At 35.4% G+C, this 19124-nt stretch overlaps 1 protein-coding gene across 3 annotated transcripts in view; it reads left to right on the top strand.

Moving 5' to 3' along the window:
- The window catches only part of INTS6 (integrator complex subunit 6), a 78991-nt gene that overhangs the window by 18200 nt on the left and 41667 nt on the right, over positions 1-19124 (top strand). For 2 of the 3 annotated variants that reach the window (XM_065902436.1, XM_065902437.1), the window contains exon 4: positions 2484-2573. In XM_065902436.1, the coding sequence (XP_065758508.1) occupies positions 2484-2573 (90 nt within the window). Of the gene's footprint in view, positions 1-2483; positions 2574-11108; positions 11249-19124 lie in introns of those variants that run through there. The other variant, XM_065902438.1, reaches the window with a different exon arrangement.

The following is a 19124-nucleotide window of genomic DNA, read 5'->3' as shown; positions in this document are numbered from 1 at the left end:
AAGCAGAGATACCTGTGCAAGTATTTAGCCCATGCCCTAGCAGCATTAATAGATTTGCTGATCTGAAAGGAAACAAGTCAGTCAAAGTAGTTTTAGCTTAAGGATGAAAGTGAGATACAGACGAGGATGTCTTAATTTTATATCCTTTTGCCAAATTATATTTGTAGCCAAATATATTTGTAGAGACGAGGAGAGTTATTGTATGTCCATTGGTACATACTTTTATTATGTATGAGAATAGAGATTATGTATCATGCATCAACAGTTCTTGACGTAGTCACTCAGTGAGTAGCAAACATGAATGAATAGAAGGTGGATGACTGGATGGACATAAGGAGGAAGGAGGTGGGATCCTCTTACTGCCCAGTAAGTTTGGAAAGCATTCATTTATATTGCTGTAAAGATGACATCTATATTTTTCGAAGCTTGTTGAAGTTTGAGTAATTCTGATTGGCTCTGTAAACTCGTGTTAAGTTCAGTGGTGTTAAGTATATTCACATTATTGTGTGAGATGTAATATATTTAAAGTGAACGTAAGGAACAGATGCATGCTGAAGGGAAGTATATTCAAAATGTACTCCATGAAAGCACTCCAGGTCTAGTTTTATTTGGGGAAATGTTATGTTTATATTTTTATTTAAGTTTGAAAACTACCGCTATTAAAATTTGGAGAGGGAAAGAAGGGGGTGAATTAGTCAAGGTCAGAGTAATCAGGGAAAGTTTTAAGGCAGGAGAGGAAGGCTTAAACTGGGCCTTAAAAAATGATGAGGAATTAGATGGGTTGTGGGCAGGATAAAGGAAAAGCATTCTTGATGAGGGAACCAGTCAAGGCTCAGAGATTGGGAATGAACACTGCCTGTTTCTAGATTGAAGAGGAGATGGTGTTATGAGAATTTATTGTGTATGTTGGGAGTGAATGGTGTGAGAGGCAGCATAGTAATGTTTTCCAAAATGTGTTCCATCTCCCATGACTGTTATAGAGGAAGAAGGGAGGGAAATCACATCCTTCTGCAAGGTTCTAGGAACATGTGAATGGAACTGCATTTGAAAGCCTTTAGAGGTTATTTCAACATATTTTAATTTGATCTGACCAGAGGACGTTTTCTCTACTTGGAACCATTGTTTCTTGGACACTAGTTTGAAAAATGTTTATGTCACTTACATACATTTACACTTCTTGACTTGATCAAGAAATTTAGTATACCAAATACCCCCTGCTCCCTCTTTATGATTAGGTTATAATCACAATGACTGTATGTGGAGAGTGTTTGTAAACCCAGTCAACAAATGAGTATGTGCTGTAATCTTCTAATAATTGAGTTATATAAAAGTAAGGGAAATGTTACGGAACTATAAAATATTACATGCTACATCCTTGCTATTCTGTGTGTGATCAGTGGACTTTAATGTCTCCTATCTCCTAGCCTGCTATCTTGTTGGAAATGTGAAATCTTAGTCTTTGTCCCAGATCTACTGAACCAGAGCCTGCATTTTGTTAGGATCTCCTAGTGATTCATATGCTTGTTAAAATGTGCATGTGTCACATGCTGTTTTATATCATGTCCAACAAAACTTCTTTCTGACTTTTCTTGAACACTGTTAGTAGCAGAGAATTTGATACTTTTGATTTCAAACATAGTGTTTACCCTCTGTAACTTCTATGTTTGGTCATGGTTTTGTCTTAAAGAGTTATACAAAATGTGCTTCAGTATTGCAAATGAGAGTCATTTTTGTATAAAAGATAAGCTTATGTTTATCTGAGTCCCTAACAAAATCTGTCACCTAGAATTAATCATAGCATTAGTGACTTGGCCAGAGATTTGAATGAAAGTTAGTGAAGTTGATTCACCCTAACTGTAGAGCATTTAAGAGCTCTGTACCATTGTTTCATTGCCTATGCTGCTGCTGTTTTTTTTATTTCTCTGGCCAAGCAATTTCTTTAAATTGCCATCCTTCTTAATTTTGACTTTTCATATTGGACTGTTTTGCTAAGCTCAGGGCAGGCCTAGTGTTTCTTTGGAGCCAGCTCATGGAGCCCTTCCATCTCTGTACTGGATCACTTGGCTAGATACTTTGATTATAGGCATAGATTACTTGGTAAATGTTGAGGAAGTTAAAAGTTATTTTAATTTGTAATATCTAAATATGTCAAATCATTAGAATTGAACTGTAGGGTCCCTTTTAAGAAGTTAAATACTTTTAGTTACTTAAGTATGGATGATCACTGTGAAAATTAATGCAATACAAAAATGTAGAAAGAAGTGAAAAATCCATTTTTTCCTCTAATTCCAGCTCTTGAAGGTTAACCCGTTTATGTTTCCTTCTAAACCTTTTTTGAAAGCGTACAAAAGGTATGGTTGTAAATAAAATTTAAAAACAAGAAAAGAAGATTTATATACTGTTCTCAAAAATTGACTTTTTACTCAGAAAAATTAAGCTCATTTTTAGATCTTAATATGATCAATATGTTTTTTTGACTTTAGGGAAGAAACCCCTTTTTTTTGGAGCCAGCAATAATTATTACAATTACTGATGGGAGCAAGTTGACTACTACCAGTGGAGTCCAGGATGAGGTAAGTTATGTTTATATCAGCATGGATTATGCAAAAGCATTTGAAAAAATCTTCATTTGTGTATGCATTGTAGGATAGTGAAACCTTAAATAGGTTCTCTATTTGATGCAGTCTAGACTCATCTGGCTTCTAGAACTCATTTACCTTCTCTGTTGTTGGTAGCACTGGCCTCTAATTTTTTTGAATAGGAATCCCTTCTGTGAAAAATTTTGGATCTACCACCCATCTCAATTGTATGTGCATTTTTGAGTTTATGTGAGGGTCACAGTGTCAGTTACAGCATATTTAGTAAAATGAGTTCTTATTTTGAGGCTCAAAAAATGGATGCAGCATTTTAATAATTTCTTCTTATTTCAGTGGATTGTCGTGTGTACTCCACTATGGAGACTCCTAGACTAGAGTACAGCAAAGCCAAGAGGTGGTTAAGTCTAGGAAAAGTGAAGGTTTTTGGACATTTTAATTCTTAGTCAAATACTATATAAATAAGTTAGAGCTAGCCTCACGCATTCTCTGCTAGCATGCATTGTGCAGAGTTGGGTGTGTGTTGTGTGATAGGTTCAGTGCAAGGGATTCATCTTGACTTCAAGATGTTTTTACTGTAATATTTGAACCACTCTTGAATATTATGTTTGTTTATTAAAATAGATTGATATAGAAAGGAGGTGGTTTAGGCTATTCTCTTTACTGCTTACAGTTGATTTAGAATCTTAATTTTAATTCTTACTGTATTTACAAAGGGTTTAAGTAGGAAAAGTGTAGTTTTTAAGTTCAGTAATTTTTAGAAATACTTTGATTTGTGTGACATTGTGAAATGCAAATTGGATATACAGTCCAGACACGTGGGTATCTAGTCTTCGTTCAACTACTTTCTAGCAATGAAGTTTGTACCTAGCATCCCTAAATCTCTGTACTCGTCCATAAATAAATTCTTGCCTTACCTCATAGGGTTGTTGAAAGACTGAAATGAAATAATGTGAATGAAAGTACTTGGTGTGCTCTTCATAACACTGTAGAATTCTACCATGAAGCTTTGGAACTAGTAAAGAATCATTATTTCCTGATCTTGACTTGGGGGGAAGAGAGCCAGATTTATTTTGTTTGAACAGTTGATGTTGAAGGGAAATTTAGGATATAATTCACAGAAAAACAGTTGAAAAATTAGGTAGATTAAAATTTGTAATTAAATAATTTATAGACATAACTATGGGATGCTCCATAACTGACATTAATGGATTTTGGGACTTTCTTAAACTTAGTTGATCTGTGTAGCCAATTATATTCTGCCATTTTTCAGAAACAGATAGACATTGATTGTATACATTGAGTGAATAGGTTATTTAACTTCAAATTTGAAAATTTCAAATTTTTTCCCACTTTGCCTTCCTTTTGAAAAATTTGAGAGAAAGATTGAGGTATGAGTAATCAGGTCAGAAGCACTATGATTTTGTATTGTAGTTATGATGGCTGCAAAGGTATTTTTCTTTTTTATTTATGTTCTACATTTATATGAAGTATTTCTCCATGTGAGGTTATCTATTCAGGGTACTCTATCTTAACCACCTTTGTAGAAATTCCCTTTGGGGTTCAGTATATTTTGTTCCTGTATATCTGGATCTGCTTTGTTGGTGATAATTTGTTTTAGCTTTACAAAATATCTTGAAAAATATATATGGATATTGGAATTGCTCACCTTTTGTCCTAGGTCCTTGGGAGAGATACTGGAAAAGTAGAACTATGTGTTTATAGTAACCTAAAACTCATTCCTAGTAAGGTTGGGAAGATTTTCCTGTGGACCAGGATATTACCTTTTAGTGCTGTTGTATCTTCTACAATATTTAGCATAGTACTGAGAACACGGCTTACATTAAAAAAGTATTGATTATAGATACTGCTATATTGAGTCTGATAGTCACAATCAAAATTGGTCACAACTTTTTATCTGAGATAGATGACTCGTTATGAGGCAAAGATTTATTTTGGGTATGCTGTTGGAACATTGGTCTGTGAGTTATTTTGGGTTTCAAGTTTAGGAGTTTCTTTGGTCATCTCCATTTTGGGTTCTTCATATTCCAACAAGACTCACTTTGAGGGCCAGAAAATGTATCCTGTATGTGTTTATTGTGGAAGGTTTATTTTTCGCTGAGATGTGAAATACTTGTCTCTTCTAGTCTTAATAATTAAATAGTGTGATTCATTTTGAGGACAATTATCAATTTATAAAAGACATAAAGATGCTTTTCGATTTGCTTGTTTTTTTGTGAGTGTGTGTGTGTGTTATATGATCTGTATTGTAATTTTTACTAGGAAATAACAAGCAGAATATTGCTTTTGCCTCTTTTTCTTCAGTTCTGTTAACCTTTACCTTTGGCAAAACTTGATTCTTTTTAAAGATTTATTGAATGAGTGAGTGTTGATAATTTCCACGTTAGATATAATTCTTGAGTATAATTCTTGAGTAGCTGTGACTGCTGTTGATGTGACCTGTTACTATTTATAGAGTTGTGCATCCCACCCATACAGTGCCCTTTGCTCAAAGTTCTGTTATCTCACATAGTGTATATGATCTGTTCTGCTAGTGCTATTTTCCAGTAATAAGTGTTCCTGCTGCTTTGAAATCATTCTTATGGCGTATTACTTTTTATTTTACAAATGAGGAAATTGACGTCTGGGGAGGCAAAGTGATTTGCTCAAGGTTATAACATTTATTATTGCCAAACTCTGGATTAGAATTAATCTAAATTCCAAAGACATCCTAGCCCCTCCAGACCCAGTGCTTTTTCCCTGATGCTATCTGCTGTCTTTCTGTTTAAATCTATTACTGTATGTTCTTGAAATTTGCATTCTACTTACCTGATTTACTGTTGTCTGCTTCCCCTCTCTGTGCATTTGTGACATGGGTATTATGTTCCTGTTCTGTAAGTGTCCCTTGAATGACCATTATGACCAGGGCATTTCTAGGTAGTGAAGATAACAAAGATGAATAGGGTGGGTTTCTGGTTCTTAAGTTCACAGTCTTATGGGGGAGGATTGTCTGTTAAATGGTTTTATGAGTGATAGAATAGAGATACATACTAGGTGTATGGAAGCACTAAAGGAGGAGAGGAGGGTTAATATTATCTATCCTGTGCATGTATCAAATCCTGTGTGATGTAAATTTTTATAGTCATTTTAATTTTGATTAAATTCAAGGATCTTGTGATTTCATATAGGATGTGGCTCATAGATTATGCCTGTGAAAGTTATAGAGAAACTTGGTACAAAGTTGTTTTGAGCCTAGAAAATAGTTTATGGAAAATCTTGGTGCCATATTGCCTCCTGACCTGGCTAAATTTGTACAGGCCTGAATGATCTAATTACTTACAACTTGTTTATCAAAATAATAACAGGGATACTATTTCCCCTATGACAGGTCATCATTTAGCAGTGTGTTAGGAGTTAGAAGAGAAACAGCATGTATTATGGACGAAACTCCTGAGCTGTGTAACATCATTTTACCTTAATTTATGATTTTAATTATTTTTTTTGGCCTTATTTAATGAAAATCCAGTCCATTGTCTGAGTTGTTCATGAGTGTGTTTCTAGTGTAGTGTTTTTGGATAACTCTGGAAATTTTGATGATGGCCTATGGTAGAAGAATATGTTATCTTTTGACTTTTTTTCTTTTTAAATATAGCTGTTTGATAAAAAAATTTTTTTTTTTTTTTGCAGTGTTTTCATTTATGAGGTAGGAGTTAGATGGGACCTTGAATTCTGATACATGAGAAATCTGTGTATTTCTTATTGCCATAGTCATCTTTGGTGTTGATAAGCATACTTGTGGTCAGATACTTCTAGTATCATTCATCATGTTATGTTACTAATGTATCAGATGTTTTGGTAGATTCACCAAATTATAATTAGAGTTACTGAAAAAATTTTCTGGTTTTTATTGCTTGAGAAGATCTTCTTTAATACTCTTTTGCAATGGAAAACTTCTGTGCTGTGATTCCAGGAACATGTGGCTAACTATATTGCTCAATAAAGTAGCCAGAAGAAATCTTGCCAGTCCCTTCTTGGTGATGAATGACATTCCAGGATCATGTAGCAGTTATTTTTCTCTTCCTTGAAAGTGCTAATAGTAGTGTTACCTTTCAGATATTGAGATTTGCTGAAGACTCTTTGCATGTCTTTATCAATGTTGTGATTGCCCTAGAGGCTAATGTTTTAGAGAAGATATTTGCAGTCAAAAAAACCTGTTGGCTTTTGACATGAAAAGTTTTGCCTCCTTACGAGTTTTCCAGCTTTTCAAGACAAACTAGGACTGCTACTTTCATAACTTCTTGAAAGAGTACTTGTTTGTAGAAAGAAATGTCTGAGTAAGCTCAACTGTGTATTAAAGTGGCTGTCCTTTGTGATCTTACCTTTCAGTTTTTCAATTCTCAAAAGTTGATGCAGAAGTCCTGTCAGTCTTTGAGATGTGGACTGGTATTAGTGATTTTTTTGGATCATTCTGGGCAATATAGAATGAATTTACTTTTCACAAGGATAATCTATAGTTAGGATCTATAATTGCAGTTTGCATTTAACTCTTCATGTTGTGTAATATTTAAAAGACAATCCAGAATTTTAAAATGTTTCTACTATCTGAAATCAGAAACCGCATCTCCATTCCCCCATAAAGTATTTTGTTTCACTAAAGTTACCAAAATATGTGCCAGAAGCTGTTGAAACTATTTTAATCATGCAAAGATTTTTAGACGCATATTTTAAATTGTTGTTTCCCAGTACACTTAGAATTTGGGAGACTTTTGTTTTTATTTTTTCTTTTTCAAAAAGAATTCTAAGGAATCTTGAAGGATGTTATTGTAGTATGGTAGAATGTATTAAATGCATTTATACGTTTCTGAGTTTTCGTTATCAAGATTAGCTTTTGTCTTACTGATCCAGATGTTCTGAACATATTATAACATGACTGTGTATGTTAGTCTCTGTTAATTCACCTTTCCGGAACATTTAATAAGAATTTGTTAGATGTAGATCATTCACATTTTCTTTTGTACCCATATTTTTGGCCCTGTTCTCTCAACCCCTTACTTCTGGTATGCTATAGAAATGTATATATATATCAACAATTAATAATATTTTAAAATATGTAATTATAAAAATGCACAATTAAAAGGATTGGTGATATATTTTAATACTGTAATGAATTTTCAGTAATTCATATTTGCAATACTCTTAAAATATATCTTTTTTCAAAGTCAGACTCTTAAGGATTTGAGTTTGAAATCAGCAAAAAAAAAAAACTCTTTAAGGATTGCCTCTAGACAAACACTATGATATAATAATTAAAAAGAAATGCTGGCTGATCACTCTTTAGTGAAGTTGTATGGCTGCAATTACTAATGTATTATCTAGAATTCTGTATTAAGCTATATCAAAATAGTTTTTATTCATTGTGTGAGACAACTTCAGCCTGCATTTATTAGCCTGTCAGAACCAATAAGCAAAAGCGATCCCACACATGTAAGGAAAATTTCATTTGCAGGTGTTTCTGTTCTTCTGATTCTGACTCTTCCATATATAAATGACTGTTACTTAGAAAAGTAGTTCTCAAATGGCTCCATCAAAGCCACCTGAGTGTTTTATAAAACGTGCATGCTTCACCTCTAGTTCTGGAACTTTTGGTTCCATTGGTCTGGGCGGTGACCTGGGAATCGGCACTTGTTTCAGTGTGGCCAAGTTGGTTCTGATGCAGTCTGGTTTGGAGACCATGGTTTCAAAACATAACTGAAACTACAAATACATACATTTTTAAACTACAAAAAAAAAAAAAAAGTGAAAATAAGTCACTTTAACAAAGCAAGATAAAACTGTTTTTCATGTACATGTCTCGAAATACATGTGACTTACCTTGTGACTCAGCTGATAAAAGACCCTGCCTGCAGTGCGGGAGACCTGGGTTCAATCCCTGGGTTGGGAAGATCCCCTGGAGGAGGGAAGGGCTACCCACTCCAGCATTCTGGCCTGGAGAATTCCATGGACTGTATAGTCCATGGGGATCGCAAAGAGTTGGACACGACTGAGCAACTTTCACTAGCAGTGTTTTGTTTAAAAATTGACTCTTGACCTTCAGAATTGTTAAACTTGGGAATTGGGTGTTTGAAGGGTATGGAATAGATCTTCTGTGAATACATTCTTTATTGTGTTTGGTATAACTTAGAATCATTATTGGATAGCTGTGAAGTAACCTCTGTACTGACTGTAGCCAGTCTTTATAGTTGATGCATATGGTGTGTTCTATTGAAGAGGACGCCCAGACCCTGAGACTGAGATGGGGAGGACAGTGGAAACGAGGGGAGTATTAGTTCATATTTCATACTATTGGTTATTTGACTTAGGAGCTTTTATCTAAAGGACTATATAGTTTTCTGTTATCTTTGTTATTCCTTAATTCCTGATTTGGATATTTGTAACTAGCATTATTTTAAAAAGTGATATGTATATAGAACTAGTGATAGTTAGACTTAATTTTTACTTACTAGAGAGTTGCTGCTAAAATACCCTTCTATAATGAATTGTTCCAATTTTGAATGCTTAAAGTATATTTTAGATTAAGCAATGATTTTTCTTGCGCTGCATAGTGACTTTGGTTTGTGTACAAGAATAGTGGCATACCATACATTTATATTTAGTCTGGGTACTGAGGACACAAAGATGGAATTAAGCAAGACTTTTGCCCCTAGACAACATTATCTTTGAAGATAGGAAAGTAAATAAGCATTTTTAGTACTCTGAGGTAAGTATCATGACAGAAATAAAGAAAGAAGCTAAGTTTTGAGAAATGAGTAAGGAATTGAGCCATGACACTGCAGGAAGAGGGAACAGTGTATATAAAAGTATGAAAACAGTGTATTGGGAGGCGGTAAATTATATAATGAGAGTGTGGCCAGTGTAGGGAGGAGGAGTGTGTGCTTGAAATGCAGGTAGAGGCCAGATAACCACCTTAAGGAGGTGATTTTCTTAACATATGCTGAGGAGGTACTGAAGATATTAAGCAGGTAAGTCACATGAGCAGATGTGCATTTTAGTAAGTGTACTTTGCTGGAACATGAAAGAAGATAGAGTTGAAAGATGGTAAACTGGGAAGAATTAGCAAACTATCAATACACACAATAACCCAGGAAAAACATGGGATGTGCTGAAACGAAGCCAGTGCCTGCGTAGGAAGGCAGAAATCTGAGTCAGGTATGCTAGGCAGGACCTAGAACAAAGCAAGGTATTTGACAGGGTTTTGAACCAAGGGTCCTTGCTTGGATTTCAGAGGGTTCTGTGTATTACCTGAAATCTTTAACCAGATATTATTTAGATGTGTATGCATATTTTTGTGGGGGACACAGGTCAAGCTTTAACCATATTTTCAGACAAGTAAAAACAAAATATAATAGTTTAGTAATATTTTGAGATTTCCAACATGGGAATCTGTGTGGATTTGGTAGTGGTAACTGAAATGGGTATATGGGATAAGTAGTAGAAAAGAATATAAAATAATTGTTTGATAAAGTATCATTATTTTTAGGGTACAGATGTATTATAGGAGTTATGAGCAAGTTCTAACACAATAAACATAAAGACTTTTTCTTGCCTTTCAATGTTATGTCTTAGGAAAAGTAATTTGTATTTAAAACCAGAAATAAGCAGAATTTTATCTTTGGATTCTGATAGAATTTTTGTTTTGAAGCAGATTAAATAAACATTAAGTCATTTTATTATTTATCAGATCTTTGAGTTGTTTTGTTTAAAGCCATAATGTAAGCATCTTTTAAGTGCTTATTTTAAACAAGTGTGAAGATTGATATTCTTAATGCTAGGATAAGAGCATTGTATGTGTGTGAGGGGTATTCCTTGTAGTAGTGTCAAGTCTTTTTAAAGAGGATGGAAACTTAATTCCTTTTCTGTTCAACAGTATGTAATTTAAGAGTACTAGTAGATTGGCTTTGACGGCATTGACAGTTTTCTGCCAATTAAACTCAATTCAGGTCTGCCTGTTAGGTGTATTTCATGCCTCTCTAAGTCAGATTACAATTTAAGAGTGTGAAAAAGCTGAAAACTTGTACTCCTGTTGGGACACATTTGCCTAAGCCTGAGGCTGTTAGTTTTTTTGTAAATACCTTCATTACATTATTTAGGTGTGTTCCATAAATAGTTATTATTCATAACTTCCACTTTGAAGCTTTGTTTTCAGGTGTAATAGAACAGATTTACAGTTTTTTAGGCTTGTATATTAGGAATAAATGTTGTGCAGTGATTGGAACGATACTGAAACTGATCTACTTCAAGGGAAGGCTACATTTTGTCCTAGACAAGGCTGTTTTGGTATATTTTTCCCCACGTTCTGTCTTTTCAGGTTGAATTACTGATTTTTCCCCCTTTGTTTTGTTTGTTGTGGTTTTGATGTTTTTTTTCCTTTCAGCTAAAGGAGCAGTCCAGTGGTTTTCAAGAAGTGCCAAAGTGCACTGACTGTCTCACGATGACTGGTGCCTCAGGGAGGGTCGTGATTCCTGGATACAGGATCGACCTGGTCCTGGATGTCACTTCAAGCAGTCAGATCGTGGGGAAAAGCCTTGTCTAATGGCTAGCCTTCCTCAAAAGTCTGATGCTAGTCATCTCGGAAGGCCTCAGAAAGAGCCTTAAAGGTGAGCAGAGTAGAGTGTAGTTCTCTCTGGGGGCTGTGACTATTTGTCGGAGAACGTGATTCAACACAGAATGACAACCCTAACCTGACAAATTCAGGTTCAGTTGGTAAATTCAGTTTATAAATTTGTTGAGCATGGCAATCAGACCTCAACTTTTGAGTTACAAGAAACCACCTTCCTAACCTTAAGGACCTATAAAAGGAGGAATGTGGTATTTCCTGGGTCCTTCAGAATCTTAGGTTAGTATCTGTTGTCTTAAGTGGAAACAGCCTACAATCACAGCTGAGGAACACTTTTTTTTTACAAAAGCACTTTATGTTAAGTACCCGTGGATTTAAAAAAAAATGTAGTGAAGTATTCTATTAGCTTATATGTTTATCATCTTTCAATTATATATCAGGCAATTGGGCTTCAGGACTTAGAAGGGCAAATTGGAATTTGATTTGTCTGTTACACTGATTTTTTAAAAACCATAGGCACTTTTGAAGCAGTTCAGATATATGTAACACATATTTTATTGCATTCAACTTGAAGAATCAGTACTATCTGCAACGTTTGAATTACATTTTTAACCTCATAGAAGGTTCCTTAGAGATGTTTTGAGCATTTAGGTTTGAAAAATATTTCATGCTAGGCCTCTTTCCCTGTGCTTTGAAGCACATACAGAACCCAATTGTTCATATAATAATTGTGATTGCTCAATTTTCAAGTAAACTCTAAAACTTGTCTGTCCTAGTGAGACTTACTAGGTTTTTTGTTTAAAAAAAATTTTTTTAATTGAGTCACCTGTAATAGTTAATAATACTATGGACATGCACCATCCCTAATGTATGTGCATTTTTATATTTAGTAATTATATATCACTGATGTATTAATATTAGAAAGCATAAACAAAAATAGAAGTTTTGAAAGATGAGATGAAAAAACTTACATAAAGGCAGTTGTGATATTTTCTTTCCCTTCACCATGCATCGTGATGTAATTCTGGTTGCAAATTGTTTTTAAGGCCAGATAGTAAATATTTTAGACTTTTCAGCCCATATGGTCTCTGTTGGAACTGCTCAACTCTGCTGTTGTAGGGTAAAAGCAGCCACGGACAATACATTAAATGAATGAATGTGACTGTTTTCAATTTAATTTTTATTACTGAAACAAGCTGTGGGCTGGATTTGGCTGGAGGACCATGATTTGCTGACCCCTGGAGTATACCCTGTTTTGTAGACCACTGCCCTAGATCTATGCAGTTGTGCTACATTATGTCTGCTAGGTCCTTTTACCTTCAGTTTTAGAGTACAGTGGATCTTCATTATTGAAGTGAGCAGAAGAATATTAGCAATCAGAACATATTGTTTAATTGAACAGATACTTACTGGATACCAGTGATGTTCAGACATGAGGTTAGGTGCTGGGATGAGTTTGGTAAGAGAGAGAGGTAAACAGTTGAAGGCATGGTGTCAGAAGAAATTTGATTATAGCACAATTTGATTATTGTGATTAGAAATAGTCTGATTATTGCTGAGAAAGTGAGGCTGGAACTGGAAAATTATGTGTTAAGTTGGACTTTGAAAACTTAATGAAAGTTTGTAAAGTAGATGAGTACAAGAAAATAAAAGGTGATAGAAGAGAGCCTTGGAAAACCATGTATACCTTAGTAACTGATTGTTGGCAGAGTGTTCAAGAAAGAAGCAGCAGGGAATGAGACTGGACAGGTCAGCATGACCCATAGTGTGTGAGGAAGAAATGGTCAGTTTTGGATTTTAGAAAGACAGTGGCAGTGGTGTGGAGTATATGAGGAGTAACTATTTTGGATAGCCTTTTTTTTTAAACCTCCTTGTAAAAGAGAACACAGATTGTGGGTTGTTTTATAATCAGGCACAAAATAAACTTGGAATACTATTTAACAATGAAAATAAATGAACTGTTGACATGCTACAGGGTGGATGAACCTCCAAAACATTATCCTAGGTGTGAAAGACCACATGTTGTATGATTCTGTTTTTTATGGAATGTCCATAAAATAGGTTAGTGGTTGCTTGGGAATGAACTGGGGGTTGACTACAGATGGAAATGAGGGATCTTTTCATGGTGTTGGAAATGGTCTAAAACTGGATGGTCTAAAAATGATCTAAAAATTTACACCACTTTGTAAATTTACTAAAAATAATTGGATTGGATGCCACTTTTCCTTTCTTTAACTTGAAGTATAGTTGATTTACAGTGTTGTACCAATCTCTGCTGTATAGCAAAGTGACTCAGTTTTATGTGTATATACATTATTTTTAAAATACTCTTCTTCATTATGATTTATCTCAAGAGATTAGATATAGTTTGGATTGGACACTTTTAAAACTGGTTGCATTTTATGGTAGGTAATTATAGCAATAATACTAAAAAATTAGACCTCACTTTTGAAATTGTTGGAGTAAAACATATTGTTGATTCCCAAGTAATTGCTCTTTCCTCTGAACAAATTATTGATCTTATACTGCTGGAACAAAAAAATAGAAAGGTGTTTTTTCCTCTTTAAGAGTATACACTGCAACTGTAGAGTGTAACTGTAGAAACTACCAACTAAATAAATCAGGTTGCTACTAAATCTTATCTAATACACTTTGACTTTTATATTTAAATTTTTCCTTTCCTTATTAAATATCATATGAGGAGAACCATCTTAAATGCAGTATTGGATAATTCTCAAAAGCTAGAAGTAGCCTAAGGGAAATTTGCTTCCTTTTTTTCCCCAAGGAAATAATTGCTAAAGAAAGAACCTGATGATTTAAAATTTTAAGTTTTTTCTTCAGTCTTAACATAGGAAATAAATAGAAAGAATATTGAAAAATAGTTAATTTCACTCAATAAATATTTATTGAGGGGTCGGGAAGATTCTCTGGAGAAGGGAAATGGCAACCCACTCCAGTATTCTTGCCTGGAGAATCCCATGGACAGAGGAGCTTGGTGGGCTACAGTCCATGGGGTCGCAAAGAGTTGGACACAACTGAACGACTTCACTCACTCACTCAATATGTGCTAGGTACTGTTTCTTAAGAAATAAATAGTGAAAGATTCTTATTAAGTGCTTTTATTCCTGGCTGCCAAAATTTATGAGATTGATTGTAGTAATTAAGAAAACATGTACAAAATTAGTTATATTACCTTTTATTGTTTACAAGATAATTTCACATCTTACTAGTTCTGTATGAGTGAGGAAAATGAGTCGTCTTATAGCCGATTCCCAAGTAAGAGGCAGAGGTGGGACTTGACTGTTGGGTCTTATTTTTACTTGAAGTCCATTACTCTTCATACTCTAGTGTGGGATTGAAAAAACAAAACCACCAACAGTGCAGTAGTATTTAAGGATAGGCATATAGATCAACAAACAAACCCATACATTTTTGGTCAGTTGATTTTCGAAAAGGGAGATAAGACATTTTAATGGGCTAAGAGTAGTCTTTTCAAGCAGTGGTAGTGGACAGCTGAACATCCGCATGCAAGAGAGTCTTACCTGACACCATATTACAAAAATGAAATCAAAACGAGTGGGCAGCCTAAATGTGAGAGCTAAAACCCTTGAAAAAAAAACCTAGGCATAAGTTTTCATGACCTTGGATTAATTAGACAGTGGTTTCTTAGACATAACACCAGAAACACAACCAAAAAAAAATTAGATAAATTTGACTTCATCAAAATTAAAAGCATTTGTGCTTCGAAGGATACTGTGAGGAAAAGACAGGAACAGAATAGAAGAAAATATTTGCAAATCATATATCTGATAAGGGCCTAGTATCCAGAATATAAAAGGAACTCTTAAGACACAGAAATAAAAAGACACCCAATTAAAAAAAATGGGTCACAGATTTGAAACATTTTTCCAAAGAAGACAGACAAATGGCCAATAGCATGTGAAAAGATGTTCACCATCATTATTAGCCGTTAAGGAAATGCAAACCAAAACCATAATGAGATACTACTTTATACCTACTTCAGTGGCTACAACTTTAAAAAATGGATGAAGGAAATGTTGATGAAAATGTAGAGAAACTGGAACCCTCATTGCTGGTAGGAATATAAAGTGATATAGCTGCTGTGGAAAGTAGGTTGACGGTTCCTTAAGAAGTTTGACACAGTACCCTGTGATCCCAGAACGCTGCTTCTTGGTATGTACCCAAGAGAAATGAGAAAATTTCTACATAAAATATCTTATCAGTATTATTTATAATAGCCAAAAAGTAGAAACAGTACAATGTTCATCAACTGTTGAATGGATAAAGAAGTGTGGTATATCCATACAATGGATATTATGCAGCCGTAAGAAGGAATGAAATTCTAACATACACTACAATGTGGATGAACCTTGAAAATATGCTAAGTGAAAGAAGTCAGACATAAAAGATTCCATTTAAATGAAATGACTGAATAATCAGTACCATACAAACAGAAATAATGGTTGCTAGGATTTAGGGATAAGAGGAGATGCTAGTGGGTATGTGGTTTCTTTTTTGGGTGATGAATATGTTCTGAAATATATATACACTCACACATGTATCTTTTGAAAAACTGAGATAATTGACATAACATTGTATTAGCTTCGGGTATATAACACAGTGATTCTACATTTATGTCTTGTGAAACAATCACTAAAATAACTTAAGTGAACACTGACCACTATACATAGAAAAAAATTTTTTTGGTGATAGGAACTTTTAAGATCTATTCTCTTAACAACTTTCAGGTATACAATACAATATTGTTAACTGTAGTCACTATGCTGTATAACATCCCTGTGACTTATTTATTTTATAACTGGAAGTTTGTACTTTTTGATCACCTTTACCCATTTGCCCACCCCCACCTGCTTCCCTTGTGGCTCAGTTGGTGAAGAATTCGCCTGCAATGCAGGAGACCTGGATTTGATCCTTGGGTTGGGAAGATCCCCTGGAGAAGGGAAAGGCTACCAACTCTGGTATTCTGGCCTGGAGAATTCTATGGACTGTATACAACTGAGCGACTTTCACTTTAAAATAAGGAGCTTCCCTCATAGCTTAGTTGGTTAAGAATCTGCCTGCAGTGCAGCAGACCCCGGTTCAATTCCTGTGTTGGGAAGATCCCCTGGAGAAGGGATAGGCTACCCACTTTAGTATTCTTGGACTTACCTTGTGGCTCAGCTGGCAAAGAATCCGCCTGCAGTGTGGGAGACCTGGGTTCAGTCCCTGAGTTGGAAAGATCCCTTGGAGAAGGAATGGCTACTCACTCCAGTATTCTGGCCTAGAGAATTTCATGAACTGTATAGTCCATGGGGTCTCCCAGAATTGGACACAACTAAGCGACTTTCACTTGCCTTTTTTTTCTGATTGAGTTTTGGTGCCACTTAGGTGTGCTTCCTTTTCCCCTTATTTCCTACCTTGGAATATTTGTATTCCCTAATTGGGCATGAAAGTCCTTGATAAATTTATTCTAACTTTTTCCGTGATTTATTTGGTTTTTACTACCTTTAAGTGCTTCACCAACACTGAATTGACCCCATTGTTCCTTGAGTACATGACACTCTTTATTTGTCAGAGCCTGTTCCATAAGTTTGAAATGTTTCCTGTTTCTTTCCACCTTTATTTGTCCAAAACCTACTCAGTATTTGTTGAGGCACGGGTCAAATGCTCCCTCTTGTAATGCTTTCAGGCCGTTAGTTGTGCTTTCTTCTCTGCACTTTTTAGGGCTTTCTTGTCGCTGTTCTCCCAGTTTATGTTCATCATTTCACTTGATTACTTATCTTACTGCTACTAGACTTTGTGTTTAGCTCCTGGCAGGCCCCTTTAATTTAGAAACTCTTATCTTTTAAGTTTCAGAAATGTTCTTATTTCTTTAGTGATTTTTTCCTTCCTTTGTCTCTGTTCTTTTTGGATGTCAGATTTGTACAATCATCATCATCATTTATTTTTTTCTCATCATCATCATTTATTTTTTTCTCTCCCACTTTCATCTTTGTCTTGATTCATTTTAATGAAGTTGGTAAAGGGCTTGGCTTTTTGCTAAGTTTTATATCTTTTTTTATTGGACTGAAATACATATAACATAATCATTCTCAAGTGAAAAATTCAGTGACATTTAGTACATCCTTTTTAATAACACTCATACTAGGCAGACATATAAAGGTGCTGTAACAGTGTGGTGTTCTCTCTAATCCTAAGAAGCAGGTTCTAGGATAGGCAGATTTCTTTCACATACCTTTTCTCCATCAGATAATTTCATCTTGGGTATCCTTGGATTTTAAGCTGTCCTTGCATATAAACAGAAAAATAACTGAGGATTATGATTGTAGAAGGGTAAAATCTAAGGGAAAGAATGGTGAAGGACTTAAGTCTTCTACACATATTGGGAAGGAGGAAATGTAAATGAATCTCTAAGGGCCTGATAACTATTTATATGGATTTTTGTTGTTGTTCATTATGGGTAAGTGCTAAGGCTGTATTATATTTGAGGAAGTAGATTTAAGAAGTACTCATTTTATTTGAAGCTTTTTTCCTCATCTACATCATCCAAGCAGATCTGAGTAATGGGACTAGAATGGTACTTGATCCTGGAGGAGCCAGCTTCCTGTTTATTACATCACAAAGAGGCGTTTAGCATTGGTTTGATTAGAATGGGTGTTTCCCTGCCTTTAATGCACAGTGTCTCTTTGAATGCATATTTTCTGCCACAGAGCAAAAGAATTGACAAACATCCAGTTCAACTTTCAAGGATTCGGAAAAGCTTCTGGAAAGATACTGATTTTTTTAAGATATTGGTTTAGCTGCTATAATTGGGACAGAAGTATTAGTGGCTTAAAATAGGAAGTTTCTTTTTGTCTCACATCAAAGACAAAGCTGGTTAGTGGCCTGGGAGGTACTGTGATTCTGCTCCAGCCTATTGTTTAGGCCCTGGGTTCCATCTCCTTTGTTGCTTTTATCTGAATGGTTGATACTGGTTTTAACACACATCCTAGTTCAATACTTAGGCTGACTTTCAGCTTGTGGGAAGGAGTGAAGGATATGGAGGGCAGGCAGCTTCCTAGTATGGAGATGACCTAAGCCTTGTATATGGCAGTTCCTGTCAGAGTCCATCAACTAGAAGCTGGCAGAGTAGAAAATGGGATCTTTACTTGGGTGGCCATGTGTCCAGCAGAAATTGAGGGGTTTTGGTAAGAAGGAAGAAAGATTAGGCTTTCGAGGGCCAGTTTTTAGTTTCTGAAATAAAAGGGGTGGTAAAGAATTAATTATGCTTTAAAAACTTTGGGAATATCCTTATCTTGTAGTTTGACAGCTTGTTCTAAGTTTATCTTGTACGTTTTGCCCTAGACCTGGAATCGTACCCGATTCTGTGTACTTGGAAATGATATAAGAAACCATAACCTGGGTGTTGTTTTGTTTAGTTGCTAAGTCATGTCCAGCTCATTGCGACCCCGTGGACTGTAGCCCATCAGGCTTCTCTGTCCATGGGATTTTCCAGGCAGGAATACTGGAGTGGGCTGCCACTTCCTTCTCCAGGGGGTCTTCCCGACCCAGGGATGGAACCCAAGCCTAAGTGTCACCTGCATTGGCAGGTGAATTCTTTACCACTGAGCCACAACCACCTTTACTTATACATTCATTTACTGTGTACAGCTTCAGGATCTCTTATAAAAGATGTCTTAATTTCCTTCCTCCACCCTCACCTAACTTTTTAGAAATACAGGCATTCCAGTTGTCTTTCAGTTTCTCCTTCTCCTTACTAAATACCAAAAAGAAAACTAACCTCTGACTCCATAAAAGGGGGGTGTTAGAGGTGATATTGGGCTTCCCTTGTGACTCAGCTGATCAAGAGTCTGCCTGCAATGTGGGAGACCTGGGTTCGATCCCTGGGTTGGGAA

The sequence above is a fragment of the Muntiacus reevesi genome, chromosome 11 (assembly GCF_963930625.1).
Source record: "Muntiacus reevesi chromosome 11, mMunRee1.1, whole genome shotgun sequence".
Classification (NCBI taxonomy): Eukaryota; Metazoa; Chordata; class Mammalia; order Artiodactyla; family Cervidae; genus Muntiacus; species Muntiacus reevesi.
Note: the sequence above shows the minus strand (reverse complement) of the source record. Positions and strands in the feature narration are given on the sequence as shown.